Genomic DNA, 19,181 nt, shown 5'->3' with positions numbered 1-19,181 from the left:
AAGCAAATATCCCTGTTGATGGAAGAGGCTGCGTGAGAGGAGAAATTCTGACACGGTTTAAAGGGAGCTGCTGCTTTCCTCTCTCTACTGGCTTCAAAATGCCACATGGCTTATCTCAGCCCAATTCTCTAATAAATTAATTAGCAGTTAGTGCCCACTYAAACATACCATGAACCAACCCTGTYGTCCTTTGGATTTGACTGAGAAAGGACCAGGATTTTGGTGGAGGGTGTTTTAATCTCTAATTTACCACTTGGAACAGGAAAGGCAAGGTCAGCACCACAGGATTACTGCTGTTGAGACAATGCCATCACTAAAACAAAGTTTGTTCCAATGCTGATGCACTAAGGCCAGTGAGAAAACACATGCCTTGACCACYAGGAATGGTGGGAAGGGGAATGAATCACCACTTCCAGCCAAATTCTTCACCTTGTGCAATATTATCATCACAAGGTAATGGAAATGAGTTGTTTCACTGACAACTGTAGTGCTTGATGGCAGCATATTTATGTGTTTATTCAGAACAGAATAAATCTATTATTTTTGCCTGCCCCACTACCCAGTATCAGATTCTTGAAGAGTTCACCCAGTATCAGATTCTTGAAGTTTCCCTTTCAGTGAACTTCATTAACAATTCTAACAATGACTGGGAAGCCACATGTGTCTTAAATAAAGGCAGCATCAGACAACTGAAGATTAATTTTTTTTTTAATGGAACCTTTGACCTTTATAAGCAGTATGCAATTTTAAATAAATAGAAAACATTGAGAGGGAAAAAAAAGAATCACAAAAGTTTTAAAAGTGCCACAACTTTCCCCCATTTCCTTCAAAGATTTCATGATACAGAGAGATACATGTGCCATGTTGGCTGAATTCAAAATAATTTTATGCAAAATAAAGCCAAAGTTATACTTCCCTTCTCCCACAGACACAACCCCCACACAGCAAWTCAACCATTTCAGCAAATTTCTAGAAATAAGTGCTTTAGCTCTGTTACCCCTGCTCTGCCACACACAGCATCTGTGACTCACAGTTGGCACAAACATATAAAAGTCTTGTGTTTTTAAAAAGTCAACAGAAGGGCACTTAAGAAATTACACTGTTAAAATTATATTAAGAGTACATCTTGGGCTCAGGTTGATTCACCTTCAATATGCTTTAAAATCACACCTAACTGTAAACAAAAGTGCACACATGTCAATGCTGATCAGCACTGCTCAGCCAGGCACTTTGAGGTGGCTGTCCCTGAGCTGGGCTGAGAACTCAGTTCTGCAAGTTGTGCATTGCTACAACAGAGTGACCTCTTCAAAGACAGCTCAATCCGTGGTTTCCTGAAGTCTTTCACAAAGAGGTCCCTCTGATTTGAAGCAGTGGTTGCAGCCATCTCAGGGGATGTTCAGAACAGCTTTGGTAATTGYCTGAGTTGTTTCACATCAAGAATGGTGCCAACAGAATTTATGCTGTTTGAGTGGTTTAATGTTTCAAGAGCTGGAGTTTGTACATTTCCACAGAAGGCCTGAGTWTCTCCTTCATCCTTCCTGCCAGGTTGTTCAGTGAATTCAACCCTCCCAGGTAACARTCTGGCTTTTGATTTTAAATCCTTTAGGAAYTGAAGTGAGTTTTCATCTGCTTGATCTGTTTTGGGAGGAAAAATATCATTTGCAATATTTCKTAACACTGGGCTGTTTGATTCTGGTGGAGAAGCATGAGTGACCAACTCTCTTCTGTGACCTTTTAGGTGAATGGGAAGCCTTCCATCCATTCTTTTGGATAATTCAGTCCRGTGGCTGAAGCTGTCCAACACAGGGGTACAGTTTTTATCTGGTATCCTTTCACTTTTGACAGTRCCAAAATTGCTCTCTTGAGCCTGCAGCTCCTCCTCATCYTCACTGCTGTCAYTGCCTTGTATCAGCCCGTATCTCTTCATGTACTTCTTGGTTGCAAAGGACATATTGTTGGGTGAAATTAAACTCAGACCCACCATGCTCTTGTCCGTGTTTGTTGGCAAGATGTCTTGGAAGGAGAAATCTGCAGAAGGATTTTGGCCTGAGCGACTGAGAGACAGCCGAGATAACTGATTTTCACTGAGATATTTGAGTGCTATGGCATTTGCTTCCATGCTCAGATCAACAACGTTGGGACACATGCTGACATTGGCAAGTGACACAKAATTTAATCCAGGCACCACTGCTTCAGGACTTATGCACGCCAAGATGCTGAAATAAAGCATCAAAAGTTAGCTTAGAACTACAGGAAAAGTATGGATTTCACCATTTTGCTCACTGTACTGATTTTTCCTTTCTTCTGAACACCACAGCCCCATCAGGACTGAGATCATATTATCTGCACAYAGTGAAAAACAGCTACTCAACCCCACAGTATCCAGAGGCTGCCAGAGGATGGATGATATTTTCTTCAATACACAATTCCCTTGTATGAAGAGCCCATCTCTAGCAGGTTACAGGGCTGGTTTTGGTTTTAAAGCAGGTCTGAGCTCTTGGTTTTTCTCACCAATGAATGTGACATAATGTGCGTCTGATCCTACAACTGTAAATTCTACCATCCAACCCAAATTAATAGCTAGAAATACAAGCCCAATGACTGACACCAAGAACATCTTTCCCAATGCATAGAATTTTCAKGGTTTTTTTTACAGAAACTCTGACATTTTATGTGTTTCTGGAAGCCTGCAAGGTTCTAGTTTTTGAAGTATCTTCAAATGGGAAAAATTCATTTGTTCTGTTGCCTGGTACAGCAATTTCTTGCACATATATCAAGCACTTAAAGACTGAAAGAACAAGCTCTGGCACACCAATAGTGGTTGTAARCCACTGCATTTAGTTCATACATCATATACTAGTTCACAAACATAAGCTCCTCATATTAAAAATTAAGAGGCTTCCTATTTCACCAAGCACAAATTCTGAAGTTTGCTCAGGGAGAATAAACTGGCTCAGAACAACAACAACCACTTATTATGCTATGGAGCTGCACTGTCGTTTCCTTCTCTACTGAGCTGTAGACCTTTTCTCAGAATTGTTTATCAGTCTTGAAAGTGGCAGAAGGAAGAACTCCACCCGACTCCCCAAGTTTGAAGGAAAAAACCCCAAAAGCTCCAGTTTTGCKTTATCGGTTCATGTATTAGCACCTTACTGACATTAAAAGAACACCAACAGACTCTTTGGCCAGAAACGTAGCCCAGAAATTCCAAAAACTCAGTAAAATACAAGTCACAAGGAGAGAAAAGGGTTAGAAACTGTATGACTRGAAACAGCTTTTGACACATGGCTGAAGCGAAGATTAATTAGGAGGTGGTTGTATTTTTTGTTTACGAAACAGTTACAAACTAGGATCAAGAAGACAATAAGGATGAAAGTGAAGCAGTACCAGGCAGTCAGCCTATGCCTAAGCTGCTACACAAGTTAATTCCTGTGCCTAAAAGCCCTCCTTCAGAAGTTGCTTCTGTTCCTTCCTCTGTTTTAAGAAGGCTGTTTCCCTCCCCAGCACTTTCTCTGTTCAAGGTACAGCACCCACAGCAACAAACAATTAGGACAGAATCAGTTTTGATTAGATGATAACCATGATAACAATTTTATAAATACTAGTAAAGAGCAAGACAAAGGTTAAGGAGCAATGAAAAAAATACACAGCTGCTTAATGTTCAGACTCCCAAGTTCAGAGTTTCTCTGGAATACTTTGGCCAAAGGATTTCCTAAAGCTTCCTTGCCATTCTAGGGAATTGCATGCTATTGCATGCACAATAARTGAAGAATCACCAGATGCTCTAACAGCTAGAGCTACCTGTGTTATATTTAAATAATMTGAGTTTTCCTAGCAGAGGTCTTAAACCCATCTGAAATGCCTACAGCATGAGCCAGTGTTTCAATTTTGCAGGAAATGTAGAYCAAGTTGCACCAAATTCCCATTGGTAGTGAACACGGTCACTTCCCTTGACTCATTAAGCCCAATCTTCATTTTCAGTTGGATCTACACATTACAACTCAAAACCACCAATATTTTACCTGGCATTCTCCACTTTGTGTGTATTTTTCTTCATATTGCCAGGTGAGTCCATTGTCACTCCAAGACTCTTCAGCTGTCTGAGTGTGGCACTAATGACACTCTCYTTGTCCACSACTCCCRTGTCAGTCTCTGAAGCCACTTCTRCTGCATCATCRATCTCCTGATACTTAGGGCCATCATCATTAACAAATCCTGATTTTAAAGGCAGGTGATCTTGCTCTTCTGAGGACTTTAAGAGGTGGTTTACTTGGCCCTACAGAGAAAGGGACCACATGGCAAAATCATCATGACAATGCARAAGCTGTCAAATATCAAAATGCTGATTTAYTCTTACATAACTTCAAATACAGCTTGATGGATTAAYAGTTCATTCTGACAAAGAATGCAAACTCAGACTCAGTTCAGATGCAATCACTTAAACCCACAGCAGTGTAGTCAAACACTGGAACATCTTACACTTCAAGCTTTATCTAAGAGTCTGTTCTGAATTTAAACATCACATACTCCTGTTCTTCAGGATTAAAGTATCCGCCCTTTATGGGATTTGAAGGTAAAATGTCATGTTATTTTAAAGGCCACTAATTTGGGAAGTTATCAACTGATGTCTTTGAATTAAAGAATTATTATTTATTAGATAATAGACAGTACTCCAAGCATCAAAGAGAAGTACAAAATAACCATTTAAACATTAAAAAAAACCTGAAGAACCACAATCTCAGAGCCTTCTGTAGAGAACAACCTGAATTTGAAAACCMCACATAGTTTTCATTCATACCAATACCACATTATAACTTCAGTAGGGTGCTGCTCTGACCATTGCTTTCAATGCAGAATATCAAAYGTGCATGAATTACCAGTAAGTCCTGGTACAACTTCTGCTCCTCTGAGGGTGGCCGAGGCAGCAGCGAAGCGGGCGGCTCCGAGCTCTGCTCACTTGTTGCCACCACCTGGCTCCTGGCTCCCTCCGATGGCTCTTTCTGTAAAGACACACTGACACTTTCTTCCAAGGATGAACCCCGAACAAGYGCTTGGGAAACGTTTCCAGCTCTGAAAGAGAACAAGATATCTAGATACTTCCTTGAAAAAGAGAAAGTATAATTATCACTACATGTACTTTATTTTTCCATGAACATGAGAGGAGGAAAACAATCAAATACTGGAAACAGATCCTAATGATTTTTAGTTTGCCTGCTGCTTGAGGCTTTGCTCCTTTCTGCAGTCATTTTCCTTCAAAAGTCATTTGAGGACTGAGAAAATACACCCYTTCCAGTGTGCAACTACAACAGCCTGACTAGTTTTTCAAAAGATGATTTGAAAGTGGCAATGTTTTCTCAGGACTAGTCAAAACTCAGTGACACTCTATGACTTAACCTTAAACCAGAAGAAAGGAACATTATAAGCCTCTAGGAACAAATATCTTCCATATACTTTGACACATGACTTATTCAAAAAAGCTGCTTTTACCAAGGTTGATAAGTTACCGTGGGATTCCTGTSGCAGTTTGAAAACTTTTCAAAGACAGTTAAAAGTACACACATGCACACTGAGYATCATGAACTGAGAACAAACACCTAGTTGAAATATTTTTCAATAACTGTTGTGAAAGAGGAGCCCTAGAGAATAAAAACTCGGAATGAGTTATAACACAATGCTCTGCACCCCCCTCAGCTGGTGTGTGCATTGCATAAGCCTTTGGACACCAGACATATCAATACTACTATCATCCTAAGAACATCCTTAAGCGACCCTCCTCCCCCTTCCTGTTCCTCCTGAGGAGACAAGTGGAAGATAAGGGAATTTCAGAACTCAACTGATCAATTGCCTGTGTTGAAAGCGATAAGATTTAAAGCACGTGACATACCAGATAGTCAATGTAGGTTATCAGCTACTGTTACACTAGCAATTATTCATCATTCCCAAAAATGGTCCCCTCCTCCTCAAAGACATCTGGGTGATGCTCTACATTCTTACTATAAGACACTTTACTGCTATTTTACAGGTTCATAAATCCAAATCAAAGAGACACTTAAGATGGCATMATCCTAAAATACAATGTTTGTAAGACTGATTTGAGTTCGTAACATTTGTGGCAGCAGTATACATTTGCAGATAGCACTTTAATCAAGGACTATGAATAGTTAAGTTATAGCTTAATTACCATCATCTTTCCAATATGATTATTACAGAAATTTAATTTAACTGGAAGGGTATTCCCCCTCCATTGGCTTTTTGTACTTAGACAATATTAGAATACTAAACTGTTAAATTGTTGAGCTATTCCTATGTAGAAAKAGCAWCCATATAGATAATTTAAAATCACTTCYCAAATTAGTCTGAGATTAGTCACTGCACAATAAAGAATCTGAGCTTCATTAAATTAACAGCAGTGCAGTCAATACCTGCATGCACCACACACAAAGCAATTAGGTATAAAATAAAGAGAAATTCAGGGAACAGCCACATAATCATAAACTCCTCATCCCAAGCCCTCAGAACTGGAAGGGTTCTGAATGCTGACAAGGAAATGCCACTGTAGAAAAACAACTGACTACAGCAGCATCCCCCTTTCCAGTCAGGATTTAAGGTAAGAAAAGAAATGCTGCCAGCACAGTACATGCTTTTTCAAGTTAAAGGCTTTTGCCATCAGCTGCTGCTGATCGGTAGGTGAGCTAAACCTGCATGACTGATAAATGCAGACTCTAAAGGCAACTGTGTTTTGGTGAGCTGTACAATTCAAAGCACAATTAAAAAATAAAAAAAGGGAGAGAACACAACAACTCAAGTCAGACTATTTATAACTCCTGAAGAAAAAAAATATTACAAAAGTAATAACTTATGTAAGTCAGTTGAGCCCATTGTGTGAGCACAGGGTATTTCTGATTACTTACTGGGGAGAGTTCTGATTAGTTCCTTCTTCCACAAGGTGAATACTCTCTACAAAGCTGGGCATGTCAACCACCCTTAAGGAAGAAGCAATACTTGTGTTACTTGCATCTTGTTCAGCATTCATTGAAATGTTTATGTCCTCCTTAGAGATCTCTCCATCTTCTTTTTTCCCTCGTGGTATGGAGTTGCCTTGTTTTTCTGAGGCTGTATTCCAAAATAAACTAGCACCTAGGAGAAAATTGAAGATTAACTATTTAGGAAAAGTCATTACTTCCTCCTGAGACTCTTTGGCTTTGTAAAGCTAGAGGAATAATTTTCTCCCGGTCATGTATTTATCACCATTTTAAAAGGKATTTACAGTTTAAATGAGCTAAAAGTTGGTAAAACATGATTCAATTCTAGTTTTTTCCAAAGCATATTTGATGAAAAAAGATGGTTGTATTAAATCATTTTAAGGCATTGATCTTGAGCCTGTTTCAAAGTTTCCTCCAAACTAACCATAACATTTCCACGGATTTAACAGGAAGCAACATTAATATGCAGCTGTACAGATGCAGCTGCACAGATGCAGCTGCATAATTTGCCTAAATTAAAGCAAATACAATCTCCTCTTCATAGAGARGACATCATAATATATTTATTAGAACACTATATGGTATGGAAGAAGCTATTACTTTTCAAAAGTGTGTATTAATTCAAAAAACATGCAGAGTTTTGTTCCAGTAAGACATGATTTTAAACAGAACAGCTTTTGAAAGCTATTGGAAAAATTATTCTTACAGTGATGGCAATCAAAACCAAAAGTAAATCCAATCTAAATTTGTAGATAACACCTAGACAACTTAGGTGTGTTTTGGATCGAGGTGAATGTTTGCACARCTTCAGCATTTCTGCAAAACATTTCCTCCATGCCCAAACAAACCACAGAAACATCCAGAAAGAGTGGTGCCAGTCTATTTCAAAAGAATGAAGCGTTACCTGTGCTCACGGCAACGCTSACACTTTTCCTCTTGTGGGAAGGCGGTGAGGTCTGTGTTTCCATGGAAACGAGGTCCCCTGGCTTGTCGGGCTGCACAGCCTGGCTGGATGCTGCCGGCTCCGAGGAACCTGCCTGGCGAGCCTGTGCTTCCAGCAAGCGTTGGATCTGTAACAGTCAGCACAAAGTTATCATCTGGACAATAAAACAGTAGCTACAACAGGCAGAAGTGAATTACTAAATTGGATTCTGCTAAGGTCTGGATTCAAATCCAGGCTGCACTGCCACAGCAGTCTGATCACCTTCCAGTTCTYAGCAGTGCACACAGCATAAATCAAAACACCAATTTTGATGCTGGCAGAGCTAGCAAAGAAGATCTTTAARCACATTGGCAGAGGCAGCACCAAGACAACTTGGGTAAAGCCTATTTGCAGCTTGCTGGAAATATTTCCTTCCCTTTCATTCACACGCAAAGCTTATTAACCGACTTACCAGCCAAGCATTTACATGCCAACTGTCCCTACACCAAGTTTGTATTAATTACAAAGCAAGGCAATTAAATGATAAAATTAAGGTTGCCAGGTAAACTTCACTCTAGGATTTTCACCCACCCTGTTCACTGATTAGTTTGCAACTYCAGGGAGAAATATAGTAACAATTTAGGGTGCAGTAAGGAGATGTTTCCCTCATGCCACAACCCACATTTTGGGAGCTTGACTTTAYATACAGGAACTACACCAAATATGTATTGCAGCTGTCATTTTCTAATTTAAGTACTGTGACCTTTCCTATTTGTGCTGTTCATCACTAGCAGCAAAAGGTAAACTCTGTCTCTTCAGCCCCAAATAATACCCTGCAAAATAGAGGGCCAGCAGGTTAATCAAGGGGCTGGTATTTTGAAGAAATTTAACCTGGTGAGGTAACAGAACTCCGCAAGACCCCCAAAGCCTAATTTTCTAGCACAGCAACGGAGATCTGATGAATCAGGAATTGATGCAGACAACTGAAGTTTTCAAAGCAATAGCTCAGGGAGCTGCGGGCTTGAAGGTGGAAAAGGTACCTATGGAACATTCTGTTTCATCTGCGTATTTACAATAATTCCAAAGCCTACAGTTTATGCAGTTATTTTTTTTTCACACAGAAAAGCATATCTGTAGTAAAGCATTTATAGCTAAAGTCTATCAGTTTGCATTACAGTCTACTAAAAAGAAACTTTCTTGTTATGGAAATATAATAAAAATAAATGCAAAATTTATATTAGATGTGAGTCAAATAATTCTTATTTAAGGGACACCAACTAGTAGATCTAATTGAGTTCCCTCTCTATGTCCAGACTGCAGCTGGTGTGACAGGCTCCCTTGTTCCAAYAGGGATAGACAACAGTTAATTTAATTCCTTTGGTGGGGGAACTATCAAAGCATAATCACTAAGAGGGCAGAGGAAAAAGCTGACATTTCCACAAACCTGAGCTTGAAGTAATTTGAGTTGTCTGTCTTGTTCTGTAAGAAGCCGGTATGCATCTGGAGATAATCCCATCATTCCATTATCTGATGCTGCTGCAGGAGCAGGCAAGTGCAGGCAYGGGGAGTGGGCTGCACAGCACTGGGGGCTCGAGGGGCTGGCACTTGATGGCATCCTCATTCCAGGTGATAAGCCACTGTCAAGAGAACAGCTCCCTGCCTTCCCAGGATACATCACGTTCATAGGGCTGCTTGTGGCATATCCTGGGTTGCAGCAAACATTTGGGCAAATGATATTTTGATGGAAAACTGCACAAGGATTTTGCTGAGCCATCTCTGATTGGATTTCCACTCCGTGTTTGGGGCTCATTTTACCAATTCCTTGCCATGAGTTTATGGGACTATAYTGGAGAGAAGCAGGACACTGACAGCTGCATGCTGGACAGCAAGGTGGCACTTGAAGTGGCACATGCAGGTCTGGTGGCTGTCTGCAGCTCTGTGGTGACAAAGAGTTGTGAAGGACTGGCTGTGTAAGTGCAGGAAGCTGCTTGGAACTGGATACTGATGTTCTCCTTACTGGAGGCTCCCCCTGTGGTGTGACATTTTCAGGATTTAATACAAATTTTTCCAGTGGCTTCCTGGGGTGGTGCGCAGATGTATCTGGGGACGGCCCACTACAAGGAGTTGAAGGAGAAGATGATCCTGAACTTTTTCTTGATTGAGGGCAAGGCTTCTTACACTGCACYTGCTGCTGTAGTAGAGCTTGATTTCCTCTACAAGGCATTGACACTGGAATTCTCTGGTTTATAGGATTTGGTGATTGCCTCAAAGAGGGATCTCCCATATTAGCAGCAAAGTTCTGCCTGTCTTCATGCTGGCTGGGGTGATACGTAGATCTCATGCAACACTGCTTTTTAATAGGCTGATTTGGTACTGAGGGTASACTTTTAGCATTTGAAGTCCCCACAGGCTTAGACAATTGTCCCGATTCTATGAAGCTCCCATCCAAAATCAGTGACAGCTCAGGCACCGAAGGAAAAATCCTGGTAACCTGAAGGGACAATTACACACATGTATGATAATTTAAAAACATTATCTGCTCTTTGTATGCAGCATTTCCTCAAGGAAAATGTTTTAATTTAAAATCAATAGATGATGATTATCAGCTCCAAACCAACCACATGTTAAACACATTCCTAAAGGAGTGGAGAACCCAGATACAGAAAAAGCACCAAAATCTGTAGGACCATTCTTAAAGGAAAATTGTTTTCATACAGCATAACAGCCATGCCTGCCAAACAAATCATCCATGTCATTCAGGAATACATTTCAGAATATGGATATTCTCCCTCTAGAAGTGGACGGTATGTTCCCTCCTACTATTGTTAGGCCCAGAAGATATGTTCTGTTGCATCTAATTTATATACAACAGTCACACATCCTTCTAGACCTATGCTGTATGAGGGCTGGCATTTCTTGTATTTGTATACAATTCAGGAAAATAAGGACAGAACAGCAGAATTTTTTGGCAAATGAAATAAAAAACCTGTCTCTGTCTCAGACACTACAGCTCTTCCATTCAACAGCCAGATCCATAAAGTACAAACTACTTTCTCTGTTCCCAAATCATAGCATATACAGGAATTAAAGTGTCTAGAATCCTGGGAAATGGCAGGTTAATTAGAGCAGGAGTTAGGACTCTTGGTTCATTTCTTCACTGCTTTCCCCTGCTAGCATTTTGAGACAGAAGCTTTCTACTCCTCTACTCCTTTATAATGAGTTTTGCTGTTTGAAATGTCACATATCAGATACCCAGAACAACTATTTCTTTAGTTACCTGTTGACTCACTGGGTGAGGACTYGGAATTGGTCTGGGGGATAAATCCTCATCTTCCACGCCAGAGTCGTGATCACTTGCTGACAACTTGTTGGGTGAAGAGCCTTGGGGAGGACTAAAACCAAAATAGATCAAAGTAAAAATGTTTGCTTGTCAGATCCGGCAGCAGTAACACAAAACTTCACCTTTTTCAATGTGCCATCTACAGTGCAACGTATTTCCAAGATGCAGTTGCTATCCACCTTCTCCCTAAATAGCTGGGGAGTTTACTCAAACTGTTCTAAGATCAAACAATGAAAATACAAATGCTGCTTTGGGCAAGGAGATACAAACTCTCCCTCCCCACAGCCTCACACACACACACACACACACACCTTGTAAGTGACATTCTAACAGCAAAGCACTGATTTATGTTAGAAAGATAAAAGTGCTACAGTAAAGATTGTAACACTGTTTGAAGGAAAATAAAGGCTATCTTATAGTCATAGATGATAAAAATATGATGGAAAAAGCAGGTTCTTAAAAATCACTATGGTTCAACCTATCCAGATCTTGGAGCTCTGAAAAATGTGAAAGAAAAAAGCATTTTTACCAACATAAATAGATTTCAATTRGAGATTTACTTTAAAGGACACATCTCACTTAAAGCTTAATCCAGTGAACTGAACTTAATCAGTGAGGAAGCCTTTTTAGAAACATCCACTATATAAATTACAAACACCAATGCCAAGTAGTTTTTCTTGGAATACAGTCTGCTTTACCATCTTACTTGAAAAATATTACTCTAGGAATAAACAAAAGCACATACACAGATTCCAATGCAAGAATATGTATGCACAATTTAACTAACACATAGCAAAAAACAGATCAAAAACCTCATCCATTAATATTTCATTTTTGTGGATAAATGGCATCTGAATGATTTACCTTTTGATTGGAATTTTCTTGCAAATTCTGCTGAAGAACTCCGTTTCTGCATTTTGGTTTTCTGAACTCAACTCAAACTGGATAGGGCTCTTGTCTGATGGTTCAACGTTCTGGAATGAAGTGTTCCATATTCATGAAGCACGAAACCTTCAAATTTTCAATCACTGAGGTACTACTCCAAAGAAACAGCTTTAAGGACATTTATATGATTATTTGCTGCTTGCCCTCTACTTGCARATTTTTCACCACTGCAAGGAAGCAGGCAACTTCCCTTCCTGTTTAATACTGTTCCCCTGCTACACTGTGAAGTAGTTGGGCTAATTATAGCCATGAGCAGATGCTTCCTTACTGTAACTGCTCAGATACTGCTCCAGAGGCTTTCACCACTACAGGAAACAGCAAATGYTCCTGTGCTATTTCACACACCACAGCTGGGCAACTCCTGGAAACAACAGAAGTGAGCTTCTGCTGAGAGATCTGTCATCTTCAGAAAGCTAAGCTGTTCCTAGGCTGAAGGGGAAGGCAACCCTGAACAAGGAAATTCAATTGGGAAGAGAACTGAGTACACAGCATAGCACACACATYACACTCACTGCTTCTCTGACAGAGCATAGCAGCATTTACTGAGCAAATTAACAGTTCAGGTGCTGTACAAGCATAGAAGAAACACAGGCGGAACTAAAATTCTTAGAATTTCCGCAAACCTTACAAGCCATTTCTGAGACACTGCATCATCAAATTCTTTCAAAGAGTTACTTTGCACAAAGGTGAAATTTGCAATTGATAAAACTGTGATAAAATTAGTAATCACTGAATTCCTTTTAGTATTCAAGGTCAATCAAAGCACAAACACTCAGTTTTGCTCTCCAGCAAGCATTACCCACAGCAGCTGTTAGATGTGGTCAGAGGGCACAGAGAACACCAGAGTAACAAATGCCATAGGAAGTCTGAATCTCTCCTCATAAAGCAAGAAGGTCACTAGTAGGAAGGAACACTAAACCAGTTCAACACAGCACAGCATACTTAAAAGACAGATGCTTAATGCTATTWGAAAAGTGAGCAGTGCTAACATCCACTGTTGGAAGTCATTTCTCAATTTGAGGGACAAACTAAATTAACACTAATCACTGGGAAAAAGCAGCTTTATAGAGCTACATCACTTTCAAACACTGCAGATCCATTTGGGTCACATCATGACTCCTTCGAGGCAAATTTTGAAGCACCACAATGCAGAAGGAAAGCAAGACACTTACTTTGAAGAGGTGAACTGTTTCCTGGCAAGTAAGGATCTGAAACCCCAGCTCAGTCTGTCCACTGCAWGGAACACACTCATAAAACTCTGGTTCCTTGTGCGTCAATGAATAAAGCACAATAAGAAAACTTCCAGATTCTGAAAAAACCCTAAAACAGAAGAAAATCATACCTTTTAATAACTTAAACAGGAGGAGGGCCCTTAGATTTTTAATATAGTGAGCAAATTAAACTGGATAGCAGCATTTTGAGTGGTGCTGAGCTACAGGTAGTGCAGATGGATTTATGACTGAAGCCATATGCAAGAATCGAAAAAAAGTAGAGAAAAGGGAAAACCTTCATGATCACTTAGTAAATGAGTTCCTGGAAGACTTCAAGCATACAGAAGAAAACATCTGTAAGAATGGTATTGTGGTTTATTTTCTTTTTAGCTTTCAGCATACAGAATATTTGAAAGTCTCTTTTACCTGAGGTGCAGTTTTAACCTATAAACACCTGAATTCTTCCCCAGCTTTCATAGAAATAGAACTTGGCCATATTACAGTGAAAAGGTGTAGACAATGAGGAATGATTATTCACTAAAATCACAATGAAAAAATACCCCAGAATTCAAARATGATTAAAAAACCCGAATATTTAACAGGACAGGCTGCAAATCAATATGCTTCAATATGTTGGTCAGGCACAAGCAGGAAGAATTCTTAGGGGTATTTTCGTTGAGGAAAGTTAAGTTCAAAATCAAAATCCCACCACCATTTAAACTACTATTTCCTGCTTGTGGCTTCTTATTTAAACTAAAATGTAGTGACCTTAATGATATTAATATTTACCCTCTTCTGACTCTGAGCTTTCCAACACTTTGGTCACAGAAAATTTTTGTGCAGAAGCCAAAACCAAGAGGAACATTTAAACCAGACAGCATTACCTCTATATAACATATACATCACAGAATTTCCTCAAATATCTTTGAACAGAGCCCATGCTGAATACATTTTTAGGCAGCCAACAGCTTCTGTGTTTTACCTATAAAAGTGACTTGCCTTTCTTGAATTGAAGAACTGAATAAATACCGCAAGCAACAGGCCCAGACTTGAGGACTACAGATATGAGTAACTCCACTCAGCCAACTAGAAGTAAGAAAAAGAAATCTGATTAGAGATAGTTCTGTTATCAAGTTTCCCCTATGTGATCCCTCAGATACATYTCCAATCAGTGTGCATTAACCTGGACAAACACTTACACTCCAACTAATGGCAGAGAATAAGCCTTGGGATCAGACTCCAGCAGCAAAAGCAATTTCCGTGTCTGGTCCATAGTAAGGTAGCTGAAAGAAAGCAAAAGTTGGATTTTTTTGTTATTTTGGAAGACAGTTTTTCAGAAAAGAAATCCTGAAGAGACAAACACAAGTTTGGAAGATACTGCAGGAAAATTARTTTTGGAGAAAAAAGAAAAATCAAAATACCCTTACTCTATACAGTTACAGYAACTCCTCAGCTTTTCATCAATTCCCTGTGTATCAAACAATTATCAAGAACAAAATTTACTTAGTACTAATTCTAGTATTTTAGTGAATTCTAGTRTTCAGTATCTAGTATTTAGTATTAGTATTCATAACAAATCCAGAAGTGCAAGTCATGTYAAATTTGAAGAATAACTTTCAGAGAGGCATTCATAAAGTCTCCCTGCAAATAAAATGACTCCCACATTCTCCAATTATTTCCCTAATCTATCCTTAGTTCATCTTATTAAATTAATTACYAGTCAGAATGATGACTCCCCAATACCATCTCAGAAGCACGATTTACAAAAAAAAACAAAAAACAAAAAGCTTTAGTTTGCATTAATTTGATTTTTATTGTAGGGCAAGCACTGATGTTGTTTAAAAAGCTGGAAGCTATTTATATTTATTATGTTAACTGGAGGTGTGTTTCCTTGCCCCASTAGRAAGATCCTTTAACTGATGCCAAAAGCAAAATGACTCCTACTGAACCAGTTAATGTTTTTGCTCCACCCCATTTCCTGTTTACTGTTCACAACTTTTTATATTTTTCCAAGACCAGAAGTTTTGTTATTTTTATACCAGTTATTTTGCTAAAAAGGACGGTTGAGATCTCTCCTACCTACCTCCTTTTAGCAAAGGAACAAACTGCCAAGCAAMTGTGACACCACTCTTTACTTACCCACATTTGTAAGTTCCTTGAACTTGAGCAATATTCATAGGACTGCTCAAATTTCTTGCTAGGGCTGTTGGAATAATTGGGACAGACTTCACAGGGGTGTATTCCAAAATATTTGCCACAGTAAGAGAAGCCCAGCGAAAACTAAAGTGTAGATTATCCAGGTTTTCTGTGAAAAAAAYGTGAGCTCTAACAGTGAGCAGTTTAGAAAGATCCAGTGCTTCTTTACTGCACAGACTCTGATGCAGACCCTAGAAGAAAGAAAAAAAATGTTAAATATACTAACTTCTTTTCATATGATTACCATGATTCAAGATGTATTACACTAGGAACTCAATCATTCAACTGCTACAGCTACTATTGCAATAGGCACTTTACAAAAAGCCATTAACCCAGGTCTTCAAAGCTCACTGCACTACTGAATATAATGAATTATGTAGAATACACTTGAAAATTAGCTCCATGCACCTCAGTATTGTTTTATGATGTATAAGAAAACCCAAGGTTACTTCAATTATGTAAAAATTATTATATTAATAGACAACTAAAAGGCTCAGGCTCATCTTTCAAAGTTTTCWTACTTGCAGCCAAGAAATTTGTAATTTAACACCTGGATGTATGTAATGAGAAAGATCAGATGAGAAGCAAGCTTAATTTGCATTACAAAATACACTCAACAACAACTACAGGGAAAGGCCTACAGGAATGGAAAGTGTATTTAGGAGATTAAATGTTTACAGCAAAGCACAGAGGCAACAGGCACACATTTCAGCCATGGCTACTGACCTACACAGGCTTTGCACATTTTGGGCGGGTCACCTGCCTAGCAACTCTTCAGCAACAACTACCCAAATACTGCAACCCTCATTAATGACAGTTTTGAGGGAAAAAAAAAGGAAAAAAAACCTGTTTTCTCTTCTTTAAGTCTACTGCGATCACTTTTGTTTTGCTGGTTTWGGTGATTAGACCAGCTGAAAAACTTTGGTCAGATAGAAAGATTTCAGTCCAAGATTAAAGACTGCGTGAGCRTTAAACACCTGCAGAGTAACCAATTTTAACMGTTTCCAAAACACTTTTCAATGACACTCAAGCAGCTCATTTCACACAATTAGCTACACATAGTCTTGCTTCAGCCATAACSTTGCTGTGTTGGAAATCAAGCCCTAGGCATAGTCCAGTCTCTTGCCTAGCAGACAATTTATTAACAGACCCAAAAGTTGCTAAGAGCTGCCTACCTTGAAAGCCAAGCTGATATCTTCAGCACTGTGCACTAGAATATTATCTGAACAAGGTCCCCAGGCATTAACTGTACATGGAATCAAAAAGTCTCCAGGAAGGGATGCAGTTGGAATTTTGCCCAATCCACCAGCAACATCTCGACCAGGATCAAAGCGGTCTATTGTTAGCGTTATGCCTTCCCCATCTTCAAAATAAATAAACAAAGTTAGAGTCCAAGAGGAATAACTCAGGCTCCTTAAAGACAGTTTACTCAGCAAACCAATATCACCTGTCTACCTTATGTTTAGAATTACCTTCATTTACTGCCAGGGTCCCAAGTAAAAAACAGGAAAATGATTTCTTTTCATTCTGTTTAGCATGGCGATAYGCAAGCCGCAAGGTCTTCTCCACCAGAGATAACTTGGGGTTTCTAAGAGAAAGTTGAGAAAGTTCTAAGCAAGTTTATTAACAAATTCTTTTTAATGCTTGTTTTAAAAAAWTATTTTTTATATTGCAATGCATTTCATGGGGKTTTTTTTCCCCATCCTTAAAGAGAAAATATATAGAAAAAGCCAAAGCCGTAAACAAGATAAAGGTRAGAATTAACAAYRTATAAAATGTCAGTAGAATCCTGTGACCCCAAGCCACTGAACARTGTTACACTATGGAAAGGGAAACTCAAATCTTTCCAGTGAAAATCCCTAYATGYTTCCTTTTCCTTTGAGTCTTGTCAAACAACAGAATCAAAAGATAAAATGAGACTTTGCATCACACAATTCACAATTTATTTAAACCTTTAGCTTCCCCAAAAAGGTTGTTGATACCTGTAATAGGTAATGTGTGCACCAATGACATCTCCCATGGGGACTGGGTCCCAAAGTGCACACTTGGACAGCGGGAAACTGAAAGGGACCATCCTTCCAGGAACAAATCTGAGAAGAAGATCACAGAGATACAAAAAAAGGGATAAGGTACATCATTATATTAYAATGTTTAAAAGAAGGAATGAATGCATGACACCATAAGAAAAAAAAAAAAAAGAGGTTATATAAACATATTGTATTTACATACATATATTGTATGCAAACTTTTTTTTTTCCAAGTCCAGGTCAACAAAGCAGGAAGTTTGTCCTATTAAGTTGTCAGAGTTACAAAGTCAACACAAAACTTTTATTTTCTACCGGACAGTTTCTCTGTGGAACCTTGGAAGATATGTAGGCCAAAATACCAAGTTTGCAGATAAAACTCAAGGAAAAGCTGCTCTGGATATAGTTTAGAGTAGAAAACAGTTACCCGTAACAAGAAATTTCCATGTCTCACAAAAAATGATTTAGCAAATTTAACACTGGCTCAGCTTTCCAAACCCCTGTTTCAGTCTTTGTATTTCAAGTGAGCATTCAAATTTAAGCTTTAAAGAGTTCTGAAACATCTTGGTTTAACTCAAATAACATAGTGCAAAACTTGCAATCAGACCTCAAAGGGCCCTGAAGAAATTAGTATGCTATCACATCAACTTATTTACACCAGCARGATTAGATTTTTTTGAGGTGCCTAAACAWTGTAACATACAAAACAATCCACAGCCCATATAATTTGGCAAATACCTCAATACTTGTTAACGAATAAGCAAGAAGTTTCTTTGTCATTATCTCAAGCGTGAAGCTTTGCCAAGCAAAGGTGCTTCCTCTGCATTTGAAGCTGCCAGGAAAGAACTTTATTTTTAAGGCAGTCCTCTAAGGAACTCAGCCACCTCTCATGTTGCCAGCAGCAGTTAATTAACTCCCATTAAAAGCCAAATGCCCAAATAAGTCTCAAACATAAGTTTGTAAAAGAGGAATTTTTTAAAGCCCCACTGCTTCCACTTGACAAGCACGAAGCAGAAGCCCACCACTGCACCGCCCAAGGGTCTTTATACCCAGAGCCGCACTCGCAGAGGGGCACCGGGCGCCGTGTTCCCGGCGGGGCTGGGGGCGAGGCGGGCCCTCCCGGCGCCGAGCGGGTACCTCAGATCCAGGCCAGGCCGAACGGAGTCCGGGCAGAGCCGCAGCTCTGTCCCCTGTTCTTCTCCCTCTCCCCAGCGCGGGGCTCGGCCGGGCAGCGGCTCTGAGAGAGGAGCGGCAGCGGCCGTGAGGGAGGAGCGGCAGCGGCCGTGAGGGAGGAGCGGCAGCGTGAGCCCACACACCGACTCCAGCAGCGCCGCTCCCGCCGCGTCCCGCCCGCCCCGGCGCCTTCTGCCGCCCGGCCGGCCCCCGCTCCGCGCCGACCAATCAGAGCGCAGAGCCCGCCCCCTCCTCCCGCTTCGGTCCAATCAGCGCGCGGCGGGGTACGGCCGGCTCGACCAATCAGAGCGCTCCTCGGGGAAAACCAACCGCCAGCGCGCGCGCAGGGGGTTTAAAAATGCCAGCGGGCGGGGAGCGCGCATGCGC

At 40.0% G+C, this 19,181-nt stretch overlaps 1 protein-coding gene across 1 annotated transcript; it reads right to left on the bottom strand.

Moving 5' to 3' along the window:
- Nucleotides 1-719: 719 nt before the first annotated feature.
- Nucleotides 720-18,896, bottom strand: STIL (STIL centriolar assembly protein). Its single transcript, XM_057390520.1, has 16 exons — nucleotides 18,759-18,896; nucleotides 17,580-17,687; nucleotides 17,070-17,185; nucleotides 16,773-16,960; nucleotides 15,541-15,788; nucleotides 14,601-14,684; nucleotides 14,401-14,487; nucleotides 13,363-13,510; nucleotides 12,110-12,219; nucleotides 11,183-11,297; nucleotides 9,350-10,396; nucleotides 7,888-8,053; nucleotides 6,912-7,137; nucleotides 4,878-5,070; nucleotides 4,023-4,276; nucleotides 720-2,216 (listed from the first exon to the last, which is right to left on the bottom strand). Exons 2-16 carry the CDS (start codon nucleotides 17,669-17,671, stop codon nucleotides 1,397-1,399), a joined length of 3,894 nt encoding a protein of 1,297 aa, XP_057246503.1. The 5' UTR covers nucleotides 17,672-17,687; nucleotides 18,759-18,896; the 3' UTR covers nucleotides 720-1,396.
- Between the last annotated feature and the right edge of the window lie 285 nt (nucleotides 18,897-19,181).

Source organism: Malurus melanocephalus, unplaced genomic scaffold (assembly GCF_030028575.1).
Source record: "Malurus melanocephalus ecotype Western Australia unplaced genomic scaffold, MMel_1.1 scaffold_28, whole genome shotgun sequence".
In the NCBI taxonomy this organism is placed as follows: domain Eukaryota; kingdom Metazoa; phylum Chordata; class Aves; order Passeriformes; family Maluridae; genus Malurus; species Malurus melanocephalus.
Note: the sequence above shows the minus strand (reverse complement) of the source record. Positions and strands in the feature narration are given on the sequence as shown.